We start from the raw sequence: 23,762 nt of genomic DNA, 5'->3' as shown, positions 1-23,762 counted from the left end.
AAAACATTGAGAGAAACTTGTTAAGTTTTGGATCAGCAGCTTCCCTTACCCCATTGTATTACTAAGAGATAGGAAGAGGTAATTAATCTAATGAGTTAACTTTTTTTCTATTTCCCAGCGCTCAACTGTAATTAATCTTGCAATGGGTATATAAGAAATCATGTATTTTACAAGTACTTGGTGGAATTAGATTCATTCGTAAAAATATGACAAATTAAAGAATCTTTTTTATGTGTTTCCTACCTGAGAGTATTTTTATATAGACTGCAAGCTTTGTAAAAAGCAATTATTGTATGTTAATTGTATTAAAATAAAATATGATATCGATTTTAATTTGGATCATATATATTAAAGTAATATTTGGATAACGCTTTTTAATTGTTTATTGACCTTTTGTTTATGTACATTATTGCTAGAACAATTACTAGTATGTAAATGTGAGGAAATATATCTTAATATAACAAAATGAATTCAGACATTAGAGTTACTAATAATACTTTGAAAATTTAAAAAATCACATCTAAATAAATGAACTTTATCATTTTTAAAGTTGTTCATTGAATAGTTTTACTATTGCATCTTCCTGAAGATTATGAATACTCTTTTGAGAAAGTCAGTGCAGTTTTTGGTAACATGGAATAACAAACCAAAGGAAAAGTGAAACATCTTTATTTATTGTTTTTTTGTTGATATTATTGTTGCTGTTTTTCTTATCTATGTTATCTGCCGGAAGACAGAGCCAAGTAGTTGTCTCAACTAAAAAGTGCAATATGCAAATGCATTCAGCTTCAGGAAGAAAACTGAATTTCCACTGGACTTTTGACCTCTCATTTTTCCTTTATACAAAAGGTGATTAGGTCATCTCTTAGAGCTAAAAAGAATCATGTGGACTATTAATGAGTCATAGTAGAGTGGAAAAAAAATCACATAAACAAATTCCTATACTGACAGTAGAGATAAAATTTTTTTAAAAAAACAAAAAACCAACATTAAAATCCTTGGATTTCAGTATAGACTTCTATTTCCTTGGCTAATAAGTAAGTATTAAAACAGGGGTTTTACAAATGGGACATAAAAAACTTACAAGCTTTTGCACAGCAAAGGAAACTATAAACCAAATGAAAAGAAAACTGAGGGACTTGGAGAAAATATTCACAAATGATGCGACTGACAAGGGCTTGATTTCCAAAATATACAAACAGCTCATACAGCTCAATATCCAAAAAAACTCAAACAACTCAATCAAAAAATGGGCAGAAGGGCTTCCCTGGTGGCACAGTGGTTGAGAGTCCTCCTGCCGATACAGGGGACACGGGTTCGTGCCCTGGTCCGGGAGGATCCCACATGCCGCGGAGCGGCTGGGCCCATGAGCCATGGCCGCTGGGCCTGCGCGTCCGGAGCCCGTGCTCCGCGGCGGGAGAGGCCACAGCAATGAGGCCTGCATACAGCAAAAAAAAAAAAAAAAAAAATCACAGAGTTAGCATTCACTTACTCCTTTAAAAATTTGGAAATGTAAATCTTTTTAAAGTTATATAATAGCAATTATCACCTTTGTTTTGTTACTTTTAGGGAAGATGCTGTAGACAAGGATATTCACTTTAAGTATTTATATAGTCATCGAAAATTTCGAAATGCTCAACAGTATAAAGCTAGTTTCAAAGAAAACACAATTTCAAAAATGTATTCTGTATTTGAAAATAAAACTTTTGCTATTGATTATCTTAGGCTTAACATTCCTCCAGTAACTGTCGGCTAATTATACATGTAATGGGATGTCAATTATACATTGTTGAGTCTTAACCTGTCAAGGGTCTGACATGCTATGTTACTTACAAGTTAACAAAACAGCTTGCTACTATTGTCAGACTCAGCAGTCAGTTAAATTCAAGATACTTGTAAAGTTTGCTAGAGCAGCACCAGAGCATCTTCCTTCTGGAGAAAAGCTACACACGTAGTTCTGAAGAAAAAAGATCATTAATACAACTCTCCTGCACCTCTTGTGGTCTAAGCTGTTCTTTTCCCAGGTTTAGGGGTTTTTGCTCTTCCTCCAATGTCATAAAATCAGTATGTCTCATTTCAGTAGCTATAATTTCACTTTTCCCCCCAACCTTCCCCTACTTGCAAACAGACCTTTGTCCAGAAGGGTTGGATGCAAGTGGAAAAAGATATTTTCATAAAAGTTAACCAGACTTAGTTCTGTTGGGCTACACCCTATAGGCCTGCAAGCCATTTAATTGCCCAGTCTCAAGACCCAAGAAAGAGCCCAGAGACATCCACGATTTATTGGATAGGGAATCTTACAAATCAGAAGCAAAAGGTCCTGGATTGACACCCCATCGTGTATGTCAAATAGCTGGCAGGACAAGGCAGCAATCTTTGCTACTCCAGGGAGGAGGCTACCATTTATAGGGGGAATTGACATCAGGTTGGCTCATCAGTTATCAGGGAAACGAGTGTCAGGGCAGGGGACAAGCACGTAGGCAGTTACTGATTAAGACCTATAATTTACAGGATTGGATAGTAAAGCAGGGACTGATTGAGCAGGGGTTATACAGAGAGCAAGAGAACAGCTATCTTGAATGGTCTAACGATACAGTTCCAAATCCCCCAGGCAGTCTTTCAACCAGCCTGCCAGCCATAGGGTATGCCAACCACACTGTCCTAGTTGCTGTTAGTATAAAGAATGACATACTATGCCCAGAAATGATCACAGCAAATCTTCAAATATGTCTCTGTAACCCCCCAGCCTTTCCTCATGATTATCACCCAGGAAGCAGACAAGTGAAGGTTATCTCATTCTAGGGACAGCTGCATTTAATAATCAAACTGCCTTATTATGCTGTATGGACCAGGAAAAGCTGAGAGAAGTAGAGTTAAACTATCAGCTCATTGTTGAGTAGTTTCTGCCATAAGAAGCATAGGCTGTCAAACTGTAGCCAGTCTGGAAAGCCAAAGATATACCATAAGTTTATTTTTAAGAAACATGTCAGTATACCTCGAGCTAACACATCAATAACTGAAAAAATTCTAAAGTGGTGAGAAATCACAGATGTAGTCAACCTGTTAGGAGTTGACACGGGCCATGCCACTGGCGTGCAGTGGTGGCCTCCACATGAGAAACAACATCCTTTCCTCTGAGCCAGTGTATTATGGTGAACAGGTTACCTTGTCCAGTGTGATGATGATTCATGCAATGAGAGTGGCAATCTGGGTGTTGCTGTCATGAACAGTAAGCAAGATTCCAATGAGCTTCATCAGAGAATCAGTTTTTTAAATATATATGGAGCATTATTTCCCAACACACATGTAATTATATTATATTTGCTCTTTATAACTCAGGGAAACATAAATCTACTTGGAATGCTTGAAAATGCTGCCTACAAACAGACCACCTTGTTAAATTCTAGCTGAGCATCAGCACAAACAAGATAATAGAACATTTTCACCTTTTCCTTACTTCATTAAATTGTAAAGAAAAAAGTCACATTTCTCCCAGATAGGAGTAAGGTCACATAATAGCATTTATAAACTATAGACTAAATAAAAGAACTAATTCCTAAATTCAAAAAACTTACAAAAAATCCATAATTTCTGAAGCTGAGTAAAATATAAGAACTGTGTTTTGGGGTATATTCCACCAGATGCATGCCCTGTTCTATTATTTCTCTAGTACTTCTTTATGGTTCTGAGTAACCCCATGTTACCACCAATAACCTAGTAGAAAACTTAGCATTGCCAGACCTTATTAAGACACAGTTTTTATTATTTTCCTCATTTCCTGCCCCAATCATCGTTCTATATCACTATTCAATATTTTTTATGTACCACTCCACCAACGTCATTTAACGTAATAACACAGTAAGATAAATAACTTCCGTTTTTTTTTTTTTTTTTGCGGTACGCAGGCCCCTCACTGTTGTGGCCTCTCCCGTTGTGGAGCACAGGCTCTGGACGCACAGGCTCAGCGGCCATGGCTCACGGGCCCAGCCGCTCCACGGCATGTGGGATCTTCCCGGACTGGGGCACGAACCCTCCTCCCCTGCGTCGGCAGGCGGACGCTCAACCACTGCGCCACCAGGGAAGCCCCTCAAGTGGATTTTTGAAAGATCGTTCAGAGAGACTCTGGTTGCCTTCACAGGGCTATTCTCATGTTAGATATACTTAGGATAGCATAGGTTAAATACATAAGGAGAATCAGAAAATTCAGTTTGATATGGGCTGTTCAGCAAAAACCATCTACAAAGAAGCAAGCAACCACTGTTTGACAAAGTAAGCGCAACACTAGGAGTTTGGTGTTTCTTATTCAATAGCACAAGAAGAGTAACACCAATGAGATAGTACATCATGCAAGAGGGACATCGTATGTTAATACAAAATGTCTCAAGGGGTTAGAGAAATTGCAGATCCAGGGATTGAGGACTAAAGTATGAAACTTTATGGAAATCTTTGGAGGATTTTTACAAGGTTGGAGATTCTTTATCCAGATTTCTGCCAAACACACATACTTCTACAAAGACAGTGATACCTAGAGTTTAGATTTTCAATTTTTCTATTTTTTACATTATGCATAATTTCACATACTTACCAATATAGAAAATATTAGATATACTTCAAAACAGACTGAACAAAACAAGTATACTGTTTATCACAAAACTTTAATATTATCAAACTAAGACAAACATCCAGGAAGCAAGCATCTTTTGCATTCTAAGACAGTCCTAAGTGAAAACTCTGCTCCTAATACAAAATTTAAAAATGAACCAGGCTGTCATTTAGCTTCTTTACAAATAAACAGGATACTCAGGTAAAAAACAGCAAACTGTTGATAGCAATCAGTATTACAACAAAATGACATGAATTTCCTGTAGTTTCCAGGTGTCTTCATGATTAAAATAAATGACTCCTTAAAAAAATAACACAAAATAAATTAAATTTATAAAGAGAAAGTGATGCCTGACTTCACCTTTTAGAATATATGTAAATGGACATATATTCAAAAAAATATTTAAAGCTCAAGATAACTAGCTAGGAAAAACAAAACACAATATCAAACAGCTCTATAACCTAAGTTTCTAAACTGAAATTAAATATTATAACATGTCTAACAGAAAATGCTATTTTATTGAAAAGCCTTTTAACAAAGATAGTTACTATAAATTACACCCTAGATGCTGGGAACTAAGTTTCTAGAGATATAAAGACTATAACATGGGCTTCCCTGGTGGCGCGTGGTTGAGAGTCTGCCTGTCGATGCAGGGGACATGGGTTCGTGCCCCGGTCCGGGAAGATTCCACATGCCGTGGAGCGGCTGGGCCCGTGAGCCATGGCTGCTGGGCCTGCACATCTGGAGCCTGTGCTCTGCAACGGGAGAGGCCACAACAGTGAGAGGCCCACGTACCGCAAAAAAAACCACAAAAAAACCCCACAAGACCATAACACAAGGCCAAAATCATTTCATTCATTCCTCAGAGAGTGATGTCAACATCAGTTGTGCAGGCTGTGGCTGGAGGGACCCATTTATCTCCAGCAGCACCTGGATTTCTGAGGAAGGACCTGTGACTGGGGAGAGGTAGAGAAAAGGAAAGGAAGCTGACAAGAATATCAAAGTGTCATGTTTCCTGCTGTCTGCTTTGGTACTTCAAAGGAAAACTGCCCACTGCCTCTGGGTGTGCCCCACTTGAGGATCCCCCACTGACCCTGTGGACACCCCCAAAACCCTAAGATTTTGCTAAGTCCCCACCTCCCCAACTCCACTGCGGACTCCTTGTGCCCACTGCCTAGTGCATATTTAAGAGCCAGTGCCTATAGAAGAAACCACAAATTTGAGCTAGAGCGCCACCCTCTGGAATAAAAAAGGTTTCTAATAGCCAGCCTGTTGAGCCATAAGACTCAAAGTAAACAGAAAGCCTTAGTTTAGTAAGATGTCTGCTACTTCAAATGCGAAAGGAGAAATGCATACCTTCAAACACTATGAAAAATCAAGGAAAGACGGTATCACCAAAAGAAAATGATAATTCTCCAGCAACGAAATTCAAAGGCACAGAATATTGCAATCTAACTAATAAAGAATTCTAAATAGTTGTCATGAAGAAATTCAATGAGCTACAAGAAAACCTAAAAAGCAATTCCATGAACTTAGGATTAAAAATAATGAACATAAAGAGTTCTTCACCAAAGAGATTGAAATTAAAAAACAAAACAGAAGTTCTGGAACTGAAAAATTCAGTGAATGAGATGAAGAATGCAATAGGAAGCACTGATAACATGAGAGACAGGAAAAAGAAAAAATAAGTGACTTGGACGATAGGAATATAGAAATAATTCAATTAGAAGAGGAGAGAGAACTGAGATTTTAAAATAGTGAAGAAACTTGAATACTACTCAGTCATAAAAAAATAACAAAATAATGCCATTTGCAACATGGATGCAACTAGAGATTATCAGTAAGTCAGAAAGACAAAGACAAATTCCATATGATATCACTTACATGTGGAATCTAAAATATGACACAAATGAACCTATATATGAAACAGAAACAAAATCAGGAATATAGAGAATAGACTGGTGGTTGCCAAGGGGGAGGGTGGTGGGAAACGGTAGGAGGGGGAGTTTGGGATTAGCAGATGCAAACTGGTATATATAGAATGGATAAACAAAAAGGTCCTACCGTATAGCACAGGGAACTATATTCAATATCCTGTGATAAACCATAATGGAAAAGAATATAAAAAATAATGTATATATATATATATGTATAAGTGAGTCATCTGTACAGCAGTAATTAATACAACATTGTAATTCAACTATACTTCAATAAAAAATAAATTTAAATAAATAGTGAAGAAACTCCATGAGAGCTATCATTTTCAATCAGAAAAGCAAATATAGGAATAACTGGTGTTCCAGAAGGAGAAAAGAGGGAGAAGGGAGCAGAATATTTATTTAAAAAACAAAAGTTGAGAATTTCCCAACCTGGGGAAAGAATTGGACATACAAGTCCAGGAAGGTAACAGAGTCACCTTATTATCTCAGTGCAAAAAGACCTTCTTCTCCAAGACACATTATAATGAAACTGTCAAAAATCAATGACACAGAAAGAATCTTGAAGGCAGGCAGGGAAAAAAAGAATAACCAAAGTAACCTACTAAGAAACCCCCGTTAGGGTGTCAGCAGATTTCTCAGTAGAAACTTTATAGGCCAGAGGAGAGTAAAATGACATAGTCAGTTGTTGAAATATAAAAATTACCAGCCAAGAATGCTTTATCTGGCAAAGTTATCCTTCAGAGATGAAGGAGAAATAAGTGCTTTCCAAGACAAACAGAAGCTGAAGGAATTTAGCACCATTAGACCTAATTTGCAAGAAATACTTATAGTTCTTTAACCTGGAATGAAAAGATGTCAATCAGTGACACAAAAACATATAAAAGTACATAACACACTGGTACCAGTGGGGAGAAAGAAAACAGTCAGAATTAGAAAACTGTAAGTCTATATTAGAATGGTGTTTTAACCAGTTAACTATATTATAAGGTTAAAGGAAAAGAATATTAAAACTAGCTAATTATTAACTAATTCACAGCATAAAAAGACGTAAATTGGGGGAATTCCCTGGCGATCCAGTGGTTAGGGCTCAGTGCTTTCACTGTGGTGGCCTGGGTTAATCCCTGGTCGGGGAACTAACATTCTGCAAGCCAGGTACTCCCCTGGCAGTCCAATGGTTGAGACTTTGCCTTCCAATGCAGAGGGTGCAGGTTTGATCCCTGGTTGGGGAATGCCTCGTGGCCAAAAAACCAAAACATAAAACAGAAGTAATATTGTAACAAATTCAATAAAGACTTTAAAAATGGTCCACGTCAAAAAAATCTTTAAAAAGAAAAAAGAGGTAAATTGGGACATCAAAAACACAGAAACGTAAAATAAACTTAATAATACTGTATTACATATTTTAAAGTTGCTAAGATAATACATCTTAAAAGTCCTCATTGCAAGAGAGAAGAAAAATTTTTTGTAACTATGTATGGTGACAGATGTTAACTAGACTTATTATGGTGATCAATTTGCAATCTTTATGTTGTACACCTGAAACTAATATAATGTAATATATGTTAATTATATGTCCAACAAACCCAAAACCTAAAAGAGGAGCAGTAGGAGGGTGGAGCCTTTATAGGAGAGTGAAGATATGTTGCTTTTAGTACAAAATGGACTATTTTATTTATGAGATATTTTATGTAAGCCTAATGGTAACTATAAAATATATCCATAAAACATTAAAAAAGGTGATACTGAGCATACTACCACAGAAAACCACCAATTTACAAAGGTGGACAGAAACAGAGGGGAAAAAAAACAATGGAGTTACAAAACAACATGAAGGTAAATGATAAAATGGATTAAAAAAAAATAAGACCCAACTATATGCTGCCTACAGAGGACTAATTCAGATCTAAAGACACACATAGGACCCTGATGTTCATAGCAATACTATTTACAATAGCCAAGACATGGAAGCAACCTAAATGTCCATTGACAGATGAATGGATAAGGAAGATATGGTACACACACACACAGGAATATTACTCATCCATAAAAAAGAATGAAATAATGCCATTTGCAGCATCATGGATGGACCCAGAGATGATCACACAAAGTGAAGTAAGTCAGGCAGAGAAAGACAAATATCATATATCACTTATATGTAGAATCTAAAAAATGATACAAATGAACTAATTTACAAAACAGAAAGAGGCTCATAGACATAGAGAACAAACTTTTGGTTACCAAAAGGGAAATGGGGGAAGAGATAAATCAGGGGTTTGAGATTAACAGATACAGACTACTATATTTAAAATAGCTAAACAACAAGGACCTACTGTATAGCACAGGGAACTATAGTCAATAACTTGTAATAATCTATAATGGAAAAGAATCTAAAAAATAATATATAACTGAATCACTTTGCTATACACATGAAACTAACATAACATTGTAAATCAACTAAACTTCAATTGAAAAAAAAGATACACATAAGTTCAAAGTGAAGGAATGGAAGAAAATATTCCATGCAAATCAAAAGAAAGCAGGGGTAGCCATACTTATACCAGACAAAATAGACTTCAAGCCCAAAAGAGTAAGAGACAAAGAAGGTCATTATATGGTAATAAAGAGGTCAATAAATTAAGAAGACATAACAGTTGCAAATATATACACACCCAACATTGGATCACCTATATATATTAAGCAAATATTAACAAATCTGAAGGGAAAAACAGACAATACAAAAATAGTAGGGGAATTCAATACCCCAATCAGCAATGGATAGATCACACAAACAGAAAATCAACAAAGAAATGTTGGAACTGTACCATACTTTAGAACAAATGGATGTAGCAGACATATATAGAACATTCCATGCAGCACACATTCTTCTCAAGTGCACACAGAACATTCTCCAGGATAGACAATATGACTGGACATAGAATACCTTTTAGCAATTTTAAGAAGACTGAAATCATAATAACTACCTTTTCTGAACACAACAGTATGAAACTAGAAATCAAAAAGAGGAAAGCTGGAAAAATCTACAAATAAGTAGAAACTAAACAGCTATTGGATCAAAGAAGAAATCAAAAGAGAAATAAAAAATTATCTCGGGCTTCCCTGGTGGCGCAGTAGTTGAGAGTCTGCCTGCTGATGCAGGGGACACGGGTTCGTGCCCCGGTCCGGGAGGATCCCACATGGCATGGAGCGGCTAGGCCCGTGAGCCATGGCCGCTGAGCCTGCACGTCTGGAGCCTGTGCTCCGCAACAGAAGAGGCCACAACAGTGAGAGGCCCGCGTACCACAAAAAAAAAAAAAAAAAAAAAAAAATCTCAAAACAAGTGAAAATGGAACTGTATCATATAAAACCTTATGGGATGCTGCAAAAGTAGTTCTGAGAGGAAAGTTTATAGCAATAAATGCATATATTAAGAAATTGAAACAACGGTACAGCTGAAGGAAACAGAAAAAGAAGAAAAAATTAAGCCCAAAGTTAGAAGGAAATAATGATCAGAGTAGAAATAAATGAAATATAAGCCAGAAAAACAATGGAAGGATGAATGAAACTAAAATCTGTTTTTTCAAAAAGATAAACAAAATCTACAAGCCATAAGCTAGACTCACTAAGAAAAAGTGAAGACTCAAATAAATAAAATTAGAAATGAAAAAGGAGACATTTCAACCGATATTAAAGAAATATATATGATCCTAAGAGATTACTATAAACAATTACATGCCAACAAATTAAATTACTGGGAAGAAGTGGATACACTTCTAGAAACACACAACCTACCTACAAAGACTGAATAAGGAAAAAAATCGAAAATCTAAACAGACCAATAACTAGTAAACAGACTATATCAGTAATCAAAAAACCTCCTAAGATTAAAAGTCCAGGACCAGATGGATTTATTGGCAAATGCTACTAAACATTTAAAGAAGAACTAACACCAATCCTTCTCAAATTTTTCCAAAAAGTTGAAGAGGAGGAAACACATCCAAACTCCTTCTATGAGGCCAGCTTTAGCCTAATACCAAGGCCAGGTAAGGACACTGTAAGAAAACTATAGACCAATATCCCTGATGATACAGATGCAAAAATCTCCACAAAATATTAGCAAACTGAATTTAAGAAAATTTAAGAAAGTTTCTTAAATTTAAGAAAATTTAAGAAAAAATTTAAGAAAACATTGCAAGGATGTTGACCTTGCACATCCCACATCATGACCAAGTGGGATTTATCCCTGGGATGTGGGGATGGTTCAACACATGCAAATCAATAAATATAATATATCACATTAATGGAATGAAAGATAAAAACCATATGATCGTTACAATGGATGCAGAAAAGGCTTTTGACAAAACGCAACATCATTTCATGATAAAAACTCTCAACAGATTGGGTACAGAAGGAACATACCTCAACATAATAAAGGTCATATACAACAAACCCAGAGCTAACACTATACTCAATGGAGAAAAACTGAAAACTTTTCCACAAAGATGAGGAACAAGACAAGGATGCCCACTCTCACCACTCTTATTCAATATATTAGGGGAAGTCTTAGCTAGAGCAATTAGGCAAGGAAAGAAAATAAAATGCATCTAAATCAAAAAGGAAGAAGTAAATTTTTGCTGTTTACAGATGATACAACTTTCTATACACAAAATCCCAAAGAGTCAACCAAAAAACTATAGAAACTTTCAGTAAAGTTGCAAGCTATAAAATCAACATACAATAATCGGTTGCATTTCTACATACTAATGATGAAACATCTGAAAAAGAGATAAAGAAACTATCTCATTCACAAGAGCATCAAAACAGTAAATACCTAGGACTAAATTTAATCAAAGTGAAAAAACTGCACAATGAAAAATATGTGACTTTGCTGAAAGAAACTGAAGAAGACAAAAACAAATGGAAAGACATTATGTGTTTATGAATCAGGGGAATTAATATTGTTAAAATGTCCATGTTTCCAAAGCCATCTATAAATTCAACACAATTTCCTCATCAAAATTCCAAAGTGAGATCATGTGATCAAATTAAAAGAGAAATATTTTCTCACATTTAATTAGCTATGCAAATTGTTATAAAAACCAAAATCAAAAAGAAAAATATTCCAATGGCATACTTCACTGAAATAGAAAAAACAATTCTAAAATTTGTACTGAACCATAAAGGACCCTAAATAGCCAAAGTAATCCTGAGGAAGAAGAAAAAAGCTGGAGTATCATACTTCCTGATTTCAAACTATACTATAAAGCTACAGCAACTAAAAACAGCAGGTGCTGGTATAAAAATAGGCACACAGACCAATGGAACAGAATAGAAAGTCCAGAATTAAGCACTAACATATAAGGTCAACTAATATTTGACAAAAGAGCCCAAAACATCTAATGGGGAAAAGAGAATCTCTTCAACAAATGGTGCTGGGAATACTGGATAAACACATACAGAAAAATGAAACTGGACCCCTACCTTACAGTACTCACAAAAAGTAATTCAAAACCTAGAAGAAAATGTATGGAAGAACCACCTTGATACTGGATTTGGCAATGATTTTTTGGTTATGGCACCAAAACCACAAACAACAAAGCAAAAATCAACAAATGGGACTACATCAAATGTAAAAGTTTCTATACTGGAAAAGAAACAATTAACAAAATGAAAAGGCAACCTACAGGATGGGAGAAAATTTTGGCAAACAATATATCTGATAATGGGTTAATATCCAAAATATATTAAAAAAAAACTCATACAACTCAATAAAAAAAAAAGTGTTTAAAAAATGGGCAGAGGAATTAAATAGACATTTCTCCAAAGACGGCCAACAGGTACATGAAAAGATGCTCAACATCACTAATCATCAGGGAAATACAAATTAAAATCACAATGAGATATAACCTCACAACTGTTAGAATGGCTATAATTAAAAAGACAAGAGATAACAAGTGTTGGTGAGGATGTAGAGAAAAGGGAATCCTTGTACACTGTTGGTGGGAATGTAAATTGCTTCAGCCAATGTGTAAAACAATATGGAGGTTCCTCAAAAAATTAAAAACAGATCTACCATATGATCCAGCAATTTCACTTCTGGGTATATACCCAAAGGAAATGAAAACAGGATATTAAAGAGATATATGCACCCCATATTTATTGTAGCATTATTCACAATCGACAAAATATGGAAACAATTTTAGTGCCCATCAGTGGATGAATGGATAAAGAAGATGTGATACATACACACACAAACTGGAGTATTATTCAGCTGTGAGGAAGAAGGACACCCTGCCATTTGCAACAACATAGATGGACCTTGAGGGCATTATGTGAAGTGATATAACTCAGACAGAGGAAGCCAAATACTGTACAATATCACTCATACATGGACTCTAAAAAGCTGAGCTGGTAAAAACAGAGAGTAGAATGGTGGTTTCCAGGGGATATGGGGTAGAGAAATAGTTTGTACCTTGTTTAAAGGGTACAAATTGTAACAAGTAGTAAACAAGCCCTAGAGAGCTAATGCACAAAATAGTGAATATAGACAACAATATTGTATTATAATCATCAAATTTACTAGGAAACTAGAGCTTAATTATTGTAACCACTAAAAATAAATGATTAATTATATAACATGACAGAAGTACAAATTATTGCTACAATGACAAGCACATTACAATGCATAAACCTATCAAATTAACATGTTGTACATCTTAAATTTATACAATGTTATATGTGAAATATATTTTAATAAAAGAAATAGAATAGTACCTGGCATATAGGTACTCAGAAAAGTTTGTTGATTAGGCATTGAATGAATACTAATACAAAAAATTATCAGGGTAACAAATCTATATGTAATCAACAACTTAGTGTCAAAATATAAAATAGCACACCTTATATGAATATGATTAGGTATCTGCACACAAACACACAAAATTTTAGAAGAACAAGGCAAGACATTTGCAAGAAACTGTGAGCCTTATAAACAAATCCTTACTACCATCTGCCAGACTGTGCCACCTGTTTGAGTTAGACAATGTGATTGCTAAATTACATGTACCGTGACATACCAATAACACCGTTGTGCAATATCCCACAACTGCCCCCCCCAAATTATCTTATTTAGATATAAAACAAATTTCAGGCACATGAAATCCCAGTTTTAGTTTTTCTTCTATACAAGAGATATACAATATTATTAGACTATTAGAATTAACTGAATATCTACTAGCCCTTCCTTTTCATTGTAATAAAAATTTTTTTTCAATAATCACTTCTACTTCTTGAGATCACCACCACCACCACCACCAGCACCACCACACACCAACAGAGTTAAATTTAGCTATTGAATTAGTTCCTGAAAATTCCTGAGATATAGGAGTAGAGATAGGGGTGGAAGAGTAAAATAGAAAATCTCTTATGATACCAGACTTTTTTTTTAACCAAATAAGACTTGTCTTATTCTTTTCCAAAAGAATAAGAACTGTCTGTTGTGAGTGCCAAGGGTGACATAGGCACCTAATGGAAAGCTTCTCTTATCTTTACATTCCAGTAATCTCTGAATATTGTTCAACATAATTGTTAACATTAAAATTATGGTAGTCATAGGATACTGTTTAAAAACCATACTCATTTTCTAATTGATGTGAAGTAGGTCACTATTCTTTAATATAAACATTTTATATTAAGGCTGAGCTTTTTTCCCCCCTCCTATTTTCAATTGTTAATCCCTAAAACCTTGATAAGTAGAATATTTCTCAGGCACGATGAGTGATTTTCCATTGCTGAATATGTTTTCCGATGTTCTCAAACAGTCATGAGCCTTCAGTGACTAAAGGCTTTGGTGACTTCTGTCACCAAAAAGCACTGAGCTCTGGGATAGGTGGTTCATTAGTTTCTAGTTGGTGTGTACTTGTTTGGATTGGTAACTGTCATCATCCATGAATACTAGTATCACTGAACTGCTTTAGTGATTATTTTAGTGGGTATAATATGCAGCTACTAATAACTATGATCATTGTATTATACTTATTTTTAAGTATCAACAGTCTAAAATAGAGGTTCCATTCTCCTGCTACTCCAATGTTGCTTTAATATGATATCTAATTGCCTAAGTGGATTTCAGCTCTTTTGCTGCTGTCATTATAGCAAGTCCCAATAATAAGCAATGGTTAGACAGGGAGATACGTTTAGCTCAGGAGGAGGATGAAAGCATTTGTACTGCTTTCTAAATGTGCATTCTGCTCTAAATTCATAAATGTACTCACCAATGGTATGACTTTCTGAGAGTTCTATTGCAATAGATTAAAATGTACTTGAAAATTTTTTACCCAAGTAGGAAATAAAATTTTGATAGGTTTCCTTGGCTTCCAGGTGTAGGCTTTGACATCCTATAGCCAGCAGGGTAAAGGTAAAAGGCTCTCATGAACTCACTACTCCCATTTCCTCCCTTATATCCTATGCTCCAAGCACTGATTGTCAGGAATTTGCATTCCTGAAATTGCCAGTTTCTCATTTCCTATACTTTACTTATAATGTTCCTTCTGCTTAGTATGCATGATTATCCTTGGTGCCACCAAAACATTTCAATTCTTAGTCCTTAATGACAAACGTAATTTTTTGTTAAAATTAGATTTTTCCTTCCTATCTCTAAATTTAAACTCAGATTGTTTTGTTTTGTTTTTTTAAATTCTCAGAACTGACATTCAGTAATAGCTGACATTCAATAAATGGTGAAATCTGCCACTGGATAATTTCATTTATTTGAAATTGAGCTTAAGAGGCAGCTCTTTGGGAAATCTTCCCTGAAGATGATCCAATGAACATTTACTAAGTACTTTTAAAGTGTGAAGGTATTGATATATGTTCATTTGTGGATGCAAAGATATATATATTCCTATAGAGAGGAATCACAGAGAACAAATGGTTATCTGAAAAAAGAGGTCAAATATCTGTCAAGCAGTCACTCTCACTTCCTCCAGCTAATCTACATTATCCCTGCCAATTTTATATGTGTATGCACACACACACACAAATGCTATCTATTTTATGACTAAATTCCTCAACTAATTTTACCATTTCTTTCCTTTTCCCCTTCTTTCTCATGTTGAAAATGACATACTGGAACAAAGTTAGGCATTTCAATCATCATCAAGAGTAGAGTTTTCAACCAAGAAATTAGTATATCTTGCCCAAAACTCTATTATCTTCATATAATATCTTCACTTGGAGTAACCAAATGAAACAACCAGAGATAATGCTGAATTTCGGTAAATAAATTCTTGCAAATTCTTTTTTATTTCTAGAATATCTGGCCAGGTAAATCCAAGGCTTACATATATGGAGACTGTGGACAGGTCCCTGTCCCTAAAGAGAAGTATTTTCCCTCAAAGACACATATAAAGCATAACTTCTTGTCTACTAAGTTACATAAACAGGACAAAAATTTAATACACCTAGTATTTTTATTAATAAAATTGCTGTTTATGATTGGTTATTAAGATTAGACCCAAAGTTTTTGCAATATAATTTCATAACACAGAGACTCTACAGGATATTTTAAACAAACTTTCATAAAATAAACCCTATTTTGATTACTCCAACTTGTGTTTGTTTTTCCTAACATTATTTATAGTACATAAAAAATTTGTGCACTAGATTATATAATTTTATGGTTTATTTCTTTTATAATGTTTGTGATAATCTTTTATTTCCAAAAGTTCTGTCACCATCTGAAAGCATATTTCTAGATTTTCCCCTTCTTTTTTCTATCTCAAAACATGATTTTAGGTACACAGTAATCAACTCATTTAAATAATTATCATATAGGTATAATCACTATAAAATGTATGATGAAATGAATTATGCATACCTTGCGTAAGTGTGCTTGCTAAAGTTCATTTGACAACTTAAAATTTTAGAAATACGTTTGAATATGGCATCTAAAATTGCAGAGCTCCATAAAGATTAACAAGTTTTTTTATAACTATGTCAACAGTTACACAAATTCAATTTAACAACATAAAAAGAATTTACCCCCCCCCCGCCATGACAGTTTAAAAAGGTCTCAAGGTGTTGATTCCTGAGACTATAGTTTTCAGACTTAATGCCTTGGTTATTCAGGGTTTCAAGAGCAAAGTGTGTCAAAACTCACTAAATTTTTCAGAGCCCAATGTTCAAAGTATCAAAACGGTCATTTAAATACTGTGCTGGGAATAAGGAAACTAGTTGATTTAATACCACAGTTTATATTTTAAAACTTACACATATTTGGCCCAGAGATGTAAAAATTGTAATATAAGAATTTACATAATTCTATAAGACAGGATGGGGTTTATTAAGGATAGAAAGATTCTAAAATGGGAAGATAGTTTTCATGACAGGGTAGAATATTTGAAATGAGCTTAGTTTCACAAATTTCAAGATTATAAAGATAGAACGAGGGGGATTAGCTTTGCTGAAACTATCCAGATGTTTGTAAGAGAAAAAAACAAATCTACTCTCACTTGGAGACTTGAGCATACCCCTCTCAGAAGATGATATTCAGAAAATAAAAAATATGAATGAAAATCTGAAGGGATGTATAAAGGAAAAAATCAGTAAAGCACAAAAAAAGTATCAGGAATATAACATTAGGCCATCCTAAAACAGGCTGCAGATTTAGATTAAAAAGATTACGACAACTTCATACCAATTTAAAAAGATTAGAAATGAAAAAATCCTAGAAAAAATTGACAATACCTAGAAAATATGAAACAAACTAGAAAAAAATAAACAAAATAATGTTTAACCATAATAATGTTAAACAAAATTATCTTTAAAAAGGAAAAATATTGGGCTTCCCTGGTGGCGCAGTGGTTGAGAGTCCGTCTGCCGATGCAGGGGACGTGGGTTCATGCCCCGGTCCGGGAAGATCCCACATGCCGCGGAGCGGCTGGGCCCGTGAGCCATGCCCGCTGAGCCTGCGCGTCCGGAGCCAGTGCTCTGCAACGGGAGAGGCCACAACAGTGAGAGGCCCGCGTACCGCAAAAAAAAAAAAAAAAAAAAAAAAGGAAAACATTATTCTTAAAGAGAATAGAAAAAGAAAGTTTTCCTATTGGTTTAACAGAGTAAGCTTAATTTTCACTTTAAGTTATCAAGAAGACTTCTGGTCAAGACAGAGCAACAGTGTCTTGACTGTGCTGATTTGCTGCCTAGTCTCCCCTCCGCCCCCACTCTTCACTGGTTTCTGTGTCCTTCCCTTCAACAGAAAAGAGGAAGAGAAAAAATTCTGGCAGGCAGCAGGGCCTTTTCAGCAGCTTCTGTGGACTCATAGATTTCCATGTCTTTGTGTAAGAGATCACGATTTCCCAGGGGTAGTACTCCTCCTTGCACACATCTACCCTGTGCAAGTATCAATGAACAAGGATAGTCTTTAAGGGCCTAACAGAGGGCTGAGAAGAGCTGGAAGCTAAAGTCCATCTTCTTTCTGATAGCAAGTCCCAATTCCTGAGCTGGTCAGTCAAGACACTTCCGGCCAACTTGAGGCTCCAGCCACATGGGCAAATCAAGGGCTTTGAACGTAACAGATAATCAAGCCTCCCCTCCTCTTTGGCCTCAGTGTGGACTGATGCATTTCACACTCCTTGAGAGAAATCTGGTTCCCAGAAGTTTGCAGACCTCTGTGTTTGATTACTGTACATCTGCCCAATCTCCTTCCCCTGCCCCTGGCTTGGAGTATCTCAGGGTATTATTCCTCACCCCCATCTTGGTGGGCTTCATGTGTCTTCTCTTCCCTGCTGACTTTCTGACAGCCATAATGTATGCAAAGATAGGGAAACTCCACAACATCCCAACCCACACCCCAGTGTCCCTTAGTAGACACTCTTTTCTTGGGGTGGATATATATATATATATATATGTACTCTTGCTCTCTCATTTGTGCTGCAGACATTTTGGAGAACATGAGACTAGAAAGGAAATGAGACTGTAGGGGTAAGGGAGCCTATCCAGTAGGAGGGAGGGAAAAATGGGACTGGATATTTGGGTTACTAGAAGGCTACAGCAGGAACCATGTGGGAGGGAGGGGGATGAGTAGGTTGAGGAAGCCACTCTGTGGGCATTTGTGTGCTCCCTGGTGGAGTATCCTCAATCCTCTCTGAGCCCAAAGACCTCTGATAATTATCCTATTTCATACGTAAAAAATGGGACCAACACATTTGAAAAGACAATTTGAGAGAAAACTAGGGACACCTTAGTAAAGCATGGCAAACCATCGGAATGCACAAGGATCTCAATCTCCACCTGAGAGAAGGTGACCCAGTCTGAGACAGACAGGGAACACTGACTCTTAAAACTTTCTCTCACCAAAAACAAAAGGCCCCAGTGTCTTTCTCATGGGGATGTTTAGGTCTTTCTCTCACATGAAGGTCCTTTTCTCATATGGAAAATGAGTTTTCTACGCTCTGAGAACTGTCATTTTTCTCTCTTTCTCTCTGAAGTAGCAGTTTCCACACTCCCAATCAGGAATGCAATCTCTTTCTCAAACACAGTAGTGCCCGCCCCTGTCCACACACCCAGCGACAGACACACAGAGGAATGGAGACTGAAAGCAACAAAGACACAGAAACACACACACACAAACACAAATAGAAATACTGACTCATAGACACAGGCCAATATACACAGATGGGGGTCTCTATACTCTCACCATTGATCTTCATTGTATTACTCTGTTTTAGTTTGCTACCCTGTTTTAACACACTCTGAAATCACCCTATTTATCTTTTCAATTGTTCATTCTCATTATGCTCCATGTAGGCAGGAACTGGTCAGATAAGCCCACTGCTGTAGCTCCAGTTCATAGCAAGGGACCTGGCACAAATCAGAGATTCAGTAAACATTTGGATCAGTAATTAAAATTATCCTCCCACATCTAATCACCTGCATAAAGCATTCACCTTCTCCCTGAATTAAGCTCAGCATGTTTGTAGTATATCCCTTTGGGCAAGCAACCCCTGATGCCCCAGGCCAGGGCCCCTTCCCCATCTGTACCCTCTCTATTCACAACAGTCCCAGCACCTATCTTGTTGCTGGCCTATGAGTGTGGTTCTTCCCACCAACATATGAAGATAAGCGGACAAACAGGCAACTGAGAGAACTCCAGGGCTTTTAATAAACAGAATCCAGAGGCTGCCCCGACCTGGTATGTAGTCAAAAATCAGGCTGCACTCAAGGAATTTAAGTCCATCCTGCAATGTGGGTGAGGCCAGAAAGCTGGGGAAGAGGAAGAGAGGGATTAGCCCAGGGTAGGCTGGATATGGGGATAATGTACAAAACTTCATCCATAAGATAAACTCTTTGCACCTCCCCATGTCCTATCCCCTCCATGAATAGCGGAGCACAGAAACAGAGATAGATAGACCAGAGACCCTCGCTCCTGCCATACCTACAGTCCAGGGACACCATAGCCTGAGTTGGAGTCTGACCTGATCTAGGATCCTTCCCCATGTTGCTGTCTCCCAGGAAGCCATGGTAAGCCTGTATCTCCAGCAGGCTGTGGGTTGTTGGCCTTGGGGAGACAAGGTATGAGCAGTGAGTAAGATTTATCTCCCAGCTTTTCTCTCTGCCTCCCTGCCCAACTGTTCCATCTTTCATTCACCTTGGAGGACACACATTCATCTCTCCCCATGGTGTCCCGAATGTTCTGCTCCTGGGGCTGGGTCAGCTGCTGGGGCTTATCCTTAGGAAGATCCAACTCTTGTGGCATCTCTGCCTCAGCCTCATGGAATAGCAGCTTACCCTGAAGGGTGTGTAGCAGGTGGAGGAAGGTCTGGTGCCTGGAAGGAGGAGGTGGGTGTGAAGACAGGGAACCTCAGCTGAACTACCCTGGGTCTGTAGCCCATGTTCCCGGCCTCACCTCTGCAGCTTGTACTGCTCCTGCCCTGCCTGCTGCTTCAGGGTTCCAAGTTCCTGATATAGCTGTTCAAGCTCCTGCTGAGTTCCTGTCTGACGCTCCCTCACCTCTGAAGAAACCACTGCCAGATGCTGCAGACGCTTTTCCTACCAGGAGTGAGAATGTAGCCATGGTTCCTCAGATGCTGACGTCTTAGAGCCATTTCCCCAACCCCTACAGCCTAGACCTAGCTGGGGGTTCAGACGCATAGATGGAAAGAGGGACTCTACTCACTTTAGGCAGGACCAGGGGCTTAGAAAAAAGGAAGGGTCAGAATGTGTTGTTACAAGGTGAGGCATTCTGGAGAAAAGGAGCACAAAGATGATGATAACACTTATTTAGTTTGCTATGTGCCAGGCACTATTTTAAGCACTTGCTGTACCAATTACTTAATCATCATAATAACTCTATAGAGTAGATGCTATTATTTTCTTCTTTCACAGATGAAGAAACAGAAGCAGAGAAAGTTAGGTGACTGCCCAAGATCATGCAGTGGTAAGTGGTGATGCTAGGATTCAAGTCCATGTTGGTACCCATGCTATAATGCCTCACTGGAGGAAATAGAATAAAGGTTTTCTAGGACTTGGCCCATGCAATAGCATGGTGGCGAGAAGAGGTATTTTCCTAGGTGAATAGACCTACCTGTTGTAGCTGCCACTGCTTCTGGACTATTTTGAGTTTTTCCATGGCCATTTGCTTCTGCAGGTAAGCAAAGGAGGGGAACAAGGAGAGGAGGAGTGAATTTTTATGTTTGGATTTCTTTTTTTTTTTTTATAGTAAGTCTTTGTTGGTTATCTATTTTAAATATAGCAGTTTGTACATGTCAATCCCAAACTCCCAATCTATCCCTGGCCCTCACCCTTCCCCCTGGTAACCATAAGTTCATTCTCTAAGTCTCTGAGTCTGTTTCTGTTTTGTAAATAAGTTCATTTGTATCATTTTTTTTTTTTTTAGATTCCACATATAAGTGATATCATATGATATTTGTCTTTCTCTGTCTGACTTACTTCACTTAGTATGATAATCTCCAGGTCTATCCATGTTGCTGCAAATGGCATTATTTCATTCTTTTTAATGGCTGAGTAATATTGACGGATGAATGGATAAAGAAGATGTGGTACAGGGGCTTCCCTGGTGGTGCGGTGGTTAAGAATCCGCCAATGCAGGGGACATGGGTTCAAGCCCTAGTCTGGGAAGATCCCACATGCTGGGGAGCAACTAGGCCCGTGCGCCACAACTACTCTGCCTACGCTCTAGAGCCTGTGAGCCACAACTACTGAGCCAGTGTGCTGCAACTACTGAAGCCCACGCGCCTACAGCCCGGGCTCTGCAACAAGAGAAGCCACCGCAATGAGAAGTCCGCGCACCGCAACAAACAGTAGCCCCCACTCGCCACAACTAGAGAAAGCTGGCGCGAAGACACGAAGACCCAACACAGCCAAAAATAAATAAAATAAATAAATTTATATATATATAAAAAAAGATGTGGTACATATATACAATGGAATATTACTCATCCATGTGGTTGGATTTTAAAAGACAGCCAGTGGGTCCAACCCAGCATGTTCACCCTTTTTCTCCTCCTCTCTGCCTGCCCTCTCCTCCCCTCATCCTTGGTTCACCTTGGCCTGGAGTTGTTCAAGGGCCTCCTGGAGCTTGGCCTGCTTCTTTTGGGCCTCCTCCACTTTGGGCAGTGCCTGGGTCAGGGAACTTGTGATGGCCTCCACGTGCTCTTGGTAGGTGGCCTTCAGCTCTTTCCATTGCTCTTTGACTTCAATTGCCTTCTGCCCTGAGAAGAGCCAAGAGTGAGGGAATAAGTGAGGTTGGCCCACCTGCCTGCAACACTGGGGCTTCAGTCTTCCCGTCAGCCAAACAGCTGACTTGACTGATGTCCCTCTTCCTTCTTCACTAGGGAAGCCCCTATTCCAACCCCCTGCCCACTCACGGCTCGTGTCTTCAGAAGCCAAGGGGTTCAGGTCCTGGGCAGTGCCTTCCTGAATCAAGAAATTCTGCAGGAAGTCTACTACTTGAAGCTGGCTGCAGAGGAGCTTGTCTTTCTTCCGGGAGTCCTGTTCAGAAGGAGGGTGGATGCAGGTAATATTCTTACCTCCTTGTACTATAGGCCAACAAGGCTACCTTCCAGTCTGCTCACCATTATCGCTGCCCAGTGTCTCAATAGGAGGACCCAGGAGCAGTCCCTGGCTTGTGAAAGGCTAGCTCCCATCTTGTACGCACCATCACAAACTCAGCCAGCATCTGCACGGGCAGTTCTGCCTCCTCCTGAAGACCTATAGGCTCCAGGATGTCTGCCACCTTGGCCAGGGCCCTGAAGGGGCAAGAAAACAGGAGAAACTGCAGACTCCTGGGGTCCTAGGTCTAGTCAATTTGTGTGCACATGCACATATGTGATTATGTGTATTAACGCTGAGTCTTGTCCTGCCTAGCACTGGCTTGAAGGGCCCTCTGGGACCAGGAATGGTGTTTGTATGGAAGACACATGGAGGTAGTAAGTGCCGTGAAGAAAAATAAGCAAAGCAAGGGGAATAGGAGTGTGGGGAAGGAGATGTGATTTTAAATAGGGAATGTCTCACTGAATAGAAACCGTTTTAGTTTCTGAAATCAGTCATGGAAATATACAGGGAAGGGGGGAGCCCCGCCACGCAGAGGACACAAGCTTGGGGGCAGGGTATCAGAGTATTTGAGGAGGAGCTAAGGACAGGGGGCTGGACCCCTGGGTCTAGGCTCTCCAGAGTTCTCCCTTGTTAGCGGCCGTAGCAGTCCATTAGGAGGCGGGGATGGGGACAAAATAATCCACTGGGAGAGTGTGTGTTGGACAGGGGTGACAGAAATTGAATGGCCCTCCCAGCATGTCTCCTAGGGGTGGAAAGTCTCCTGTTAGGATGGTCGATCTGCGAAAAGATATGGAGGGTTAACAGAGATGGAACAGTCCCCTTTCAGAACACACCTCTGGGGGGTGTGCGTACGTGGTGGGGTACGGACAGTCCCTCATAGCCCTTACTCCTGGAGAGACGCAACCGTCACCTCAGGAACCTAAGACTGGGGGGCTGGGATCAGGATCACTTCACGGCTTAGTCGACCCGCAACCGCTGTAAGGGGTGGAGGGGAATTACTGATTTTACTTGGGACCGCGCAAGGTCCGCCCCAGCCCGCCCCCGGCTGCCTCCTGGCGAGACACACTTACTCTCGGGCAGCGGCCTCCGCCTTAGTCTCTGCCGCCTCCATCATTCCACGGGCCGCGCTTCAGCTCAAACCTCAGTCCACT

At 38.5% G+C, this 23,762-nt stretch overlaps 1 protein-coding gene across 3 annotated transcripts; it reads right to left on the bottom strand.

The window, feature by feature from the left end:
* Window positions 1–430: 430 nt before the first annotated feature.
* ZWINT (ZW10 interacting kinetochore protein) lies at window positions 431–23,756 on the bottom strand. 3 transcript variants are annotated; one of them, XM_089897859.1, is made up of 9 exons: window positions 23,682–23,756; window positions 22,715–22,805; window positions 22,425–22,548; window positions 22,102–22,268; window positions 21,122–21,178; window positions 20,444–20,586; window positions 20,186–20,363; window positions 20,013–20,095; window positions 431–19,800 (listed from the first exon to the last, which is right to left on the bottom strand). In XM_089897859.1, exons 1-8 carry the CDS (start codon window positions 23,723–23,725, stop codon window positions 20,018–20,020), a joined length of 882 nt encoding a protein of 293 aa, XP_089753985.1. In that variant the 5' UTR covers window positions 23,726–23,756; the 3' UTR covers window positions 431–19,800; window positions 20,013–20,017. The 3 variants fall into 3 exon arrangements, with proteins under 3 accessions (XP_089753985.1, XP_022425165.1, XP_089753986.1); XM_022569457.2 differs by having other exon boundaries at window positions 431–19,398; XM_089897860.1 differs by lacking the exon at window positions 23,682–23,756 and having other exon boundaries at window positions 22,632–23,648.
* Window positions 23,757–23,762: the final 6 nt, after the last annotated feature.

This window comes from Delphinapterus leucas, chromosome 16 (assembly GCF_059928025.1).
Source record: "Delphinapterus leucas isolate spDelLeu-1000000601 "Yukka" chromosome 16, BTC_Dleu_Yukka2, whole genome shotgun sequence".
NCBI lineage: Eukaryota > Metazoa > Chordata > Mammalia > Artiodactyla > Monodontidae > Delphinapterus > Delphinapterus leucas.
This window is presented reverse-complemented; position numbering and strand designations above follow the sequence as displayed.

Bases quoted from the DNA above. Each gene is read 5' to 3' on its own strand.
- ZWINT (XM_089897859.1), bottom strand. From the start codon at position 23,725: ATGATGGAGGCGGCAGAGACTAAGGCGGAGGCCGCTGCCCGAGA. The intron at 22,806-23,681 runs GTAAGTGTGTCT...TTGCCCCTTCAG, and splicing joins GCGGAGGCCGCTGCCCGAGA to GGCCCTGGCCAAGGTGGCAG. The intron at 20,096-20,185 runs GTGAATGAAAGA...TGTCTCCCCAAG, and splicing joins ATGAATGTGTGTCCTCCAAG to GCCAACAACCCACAGCCTGC.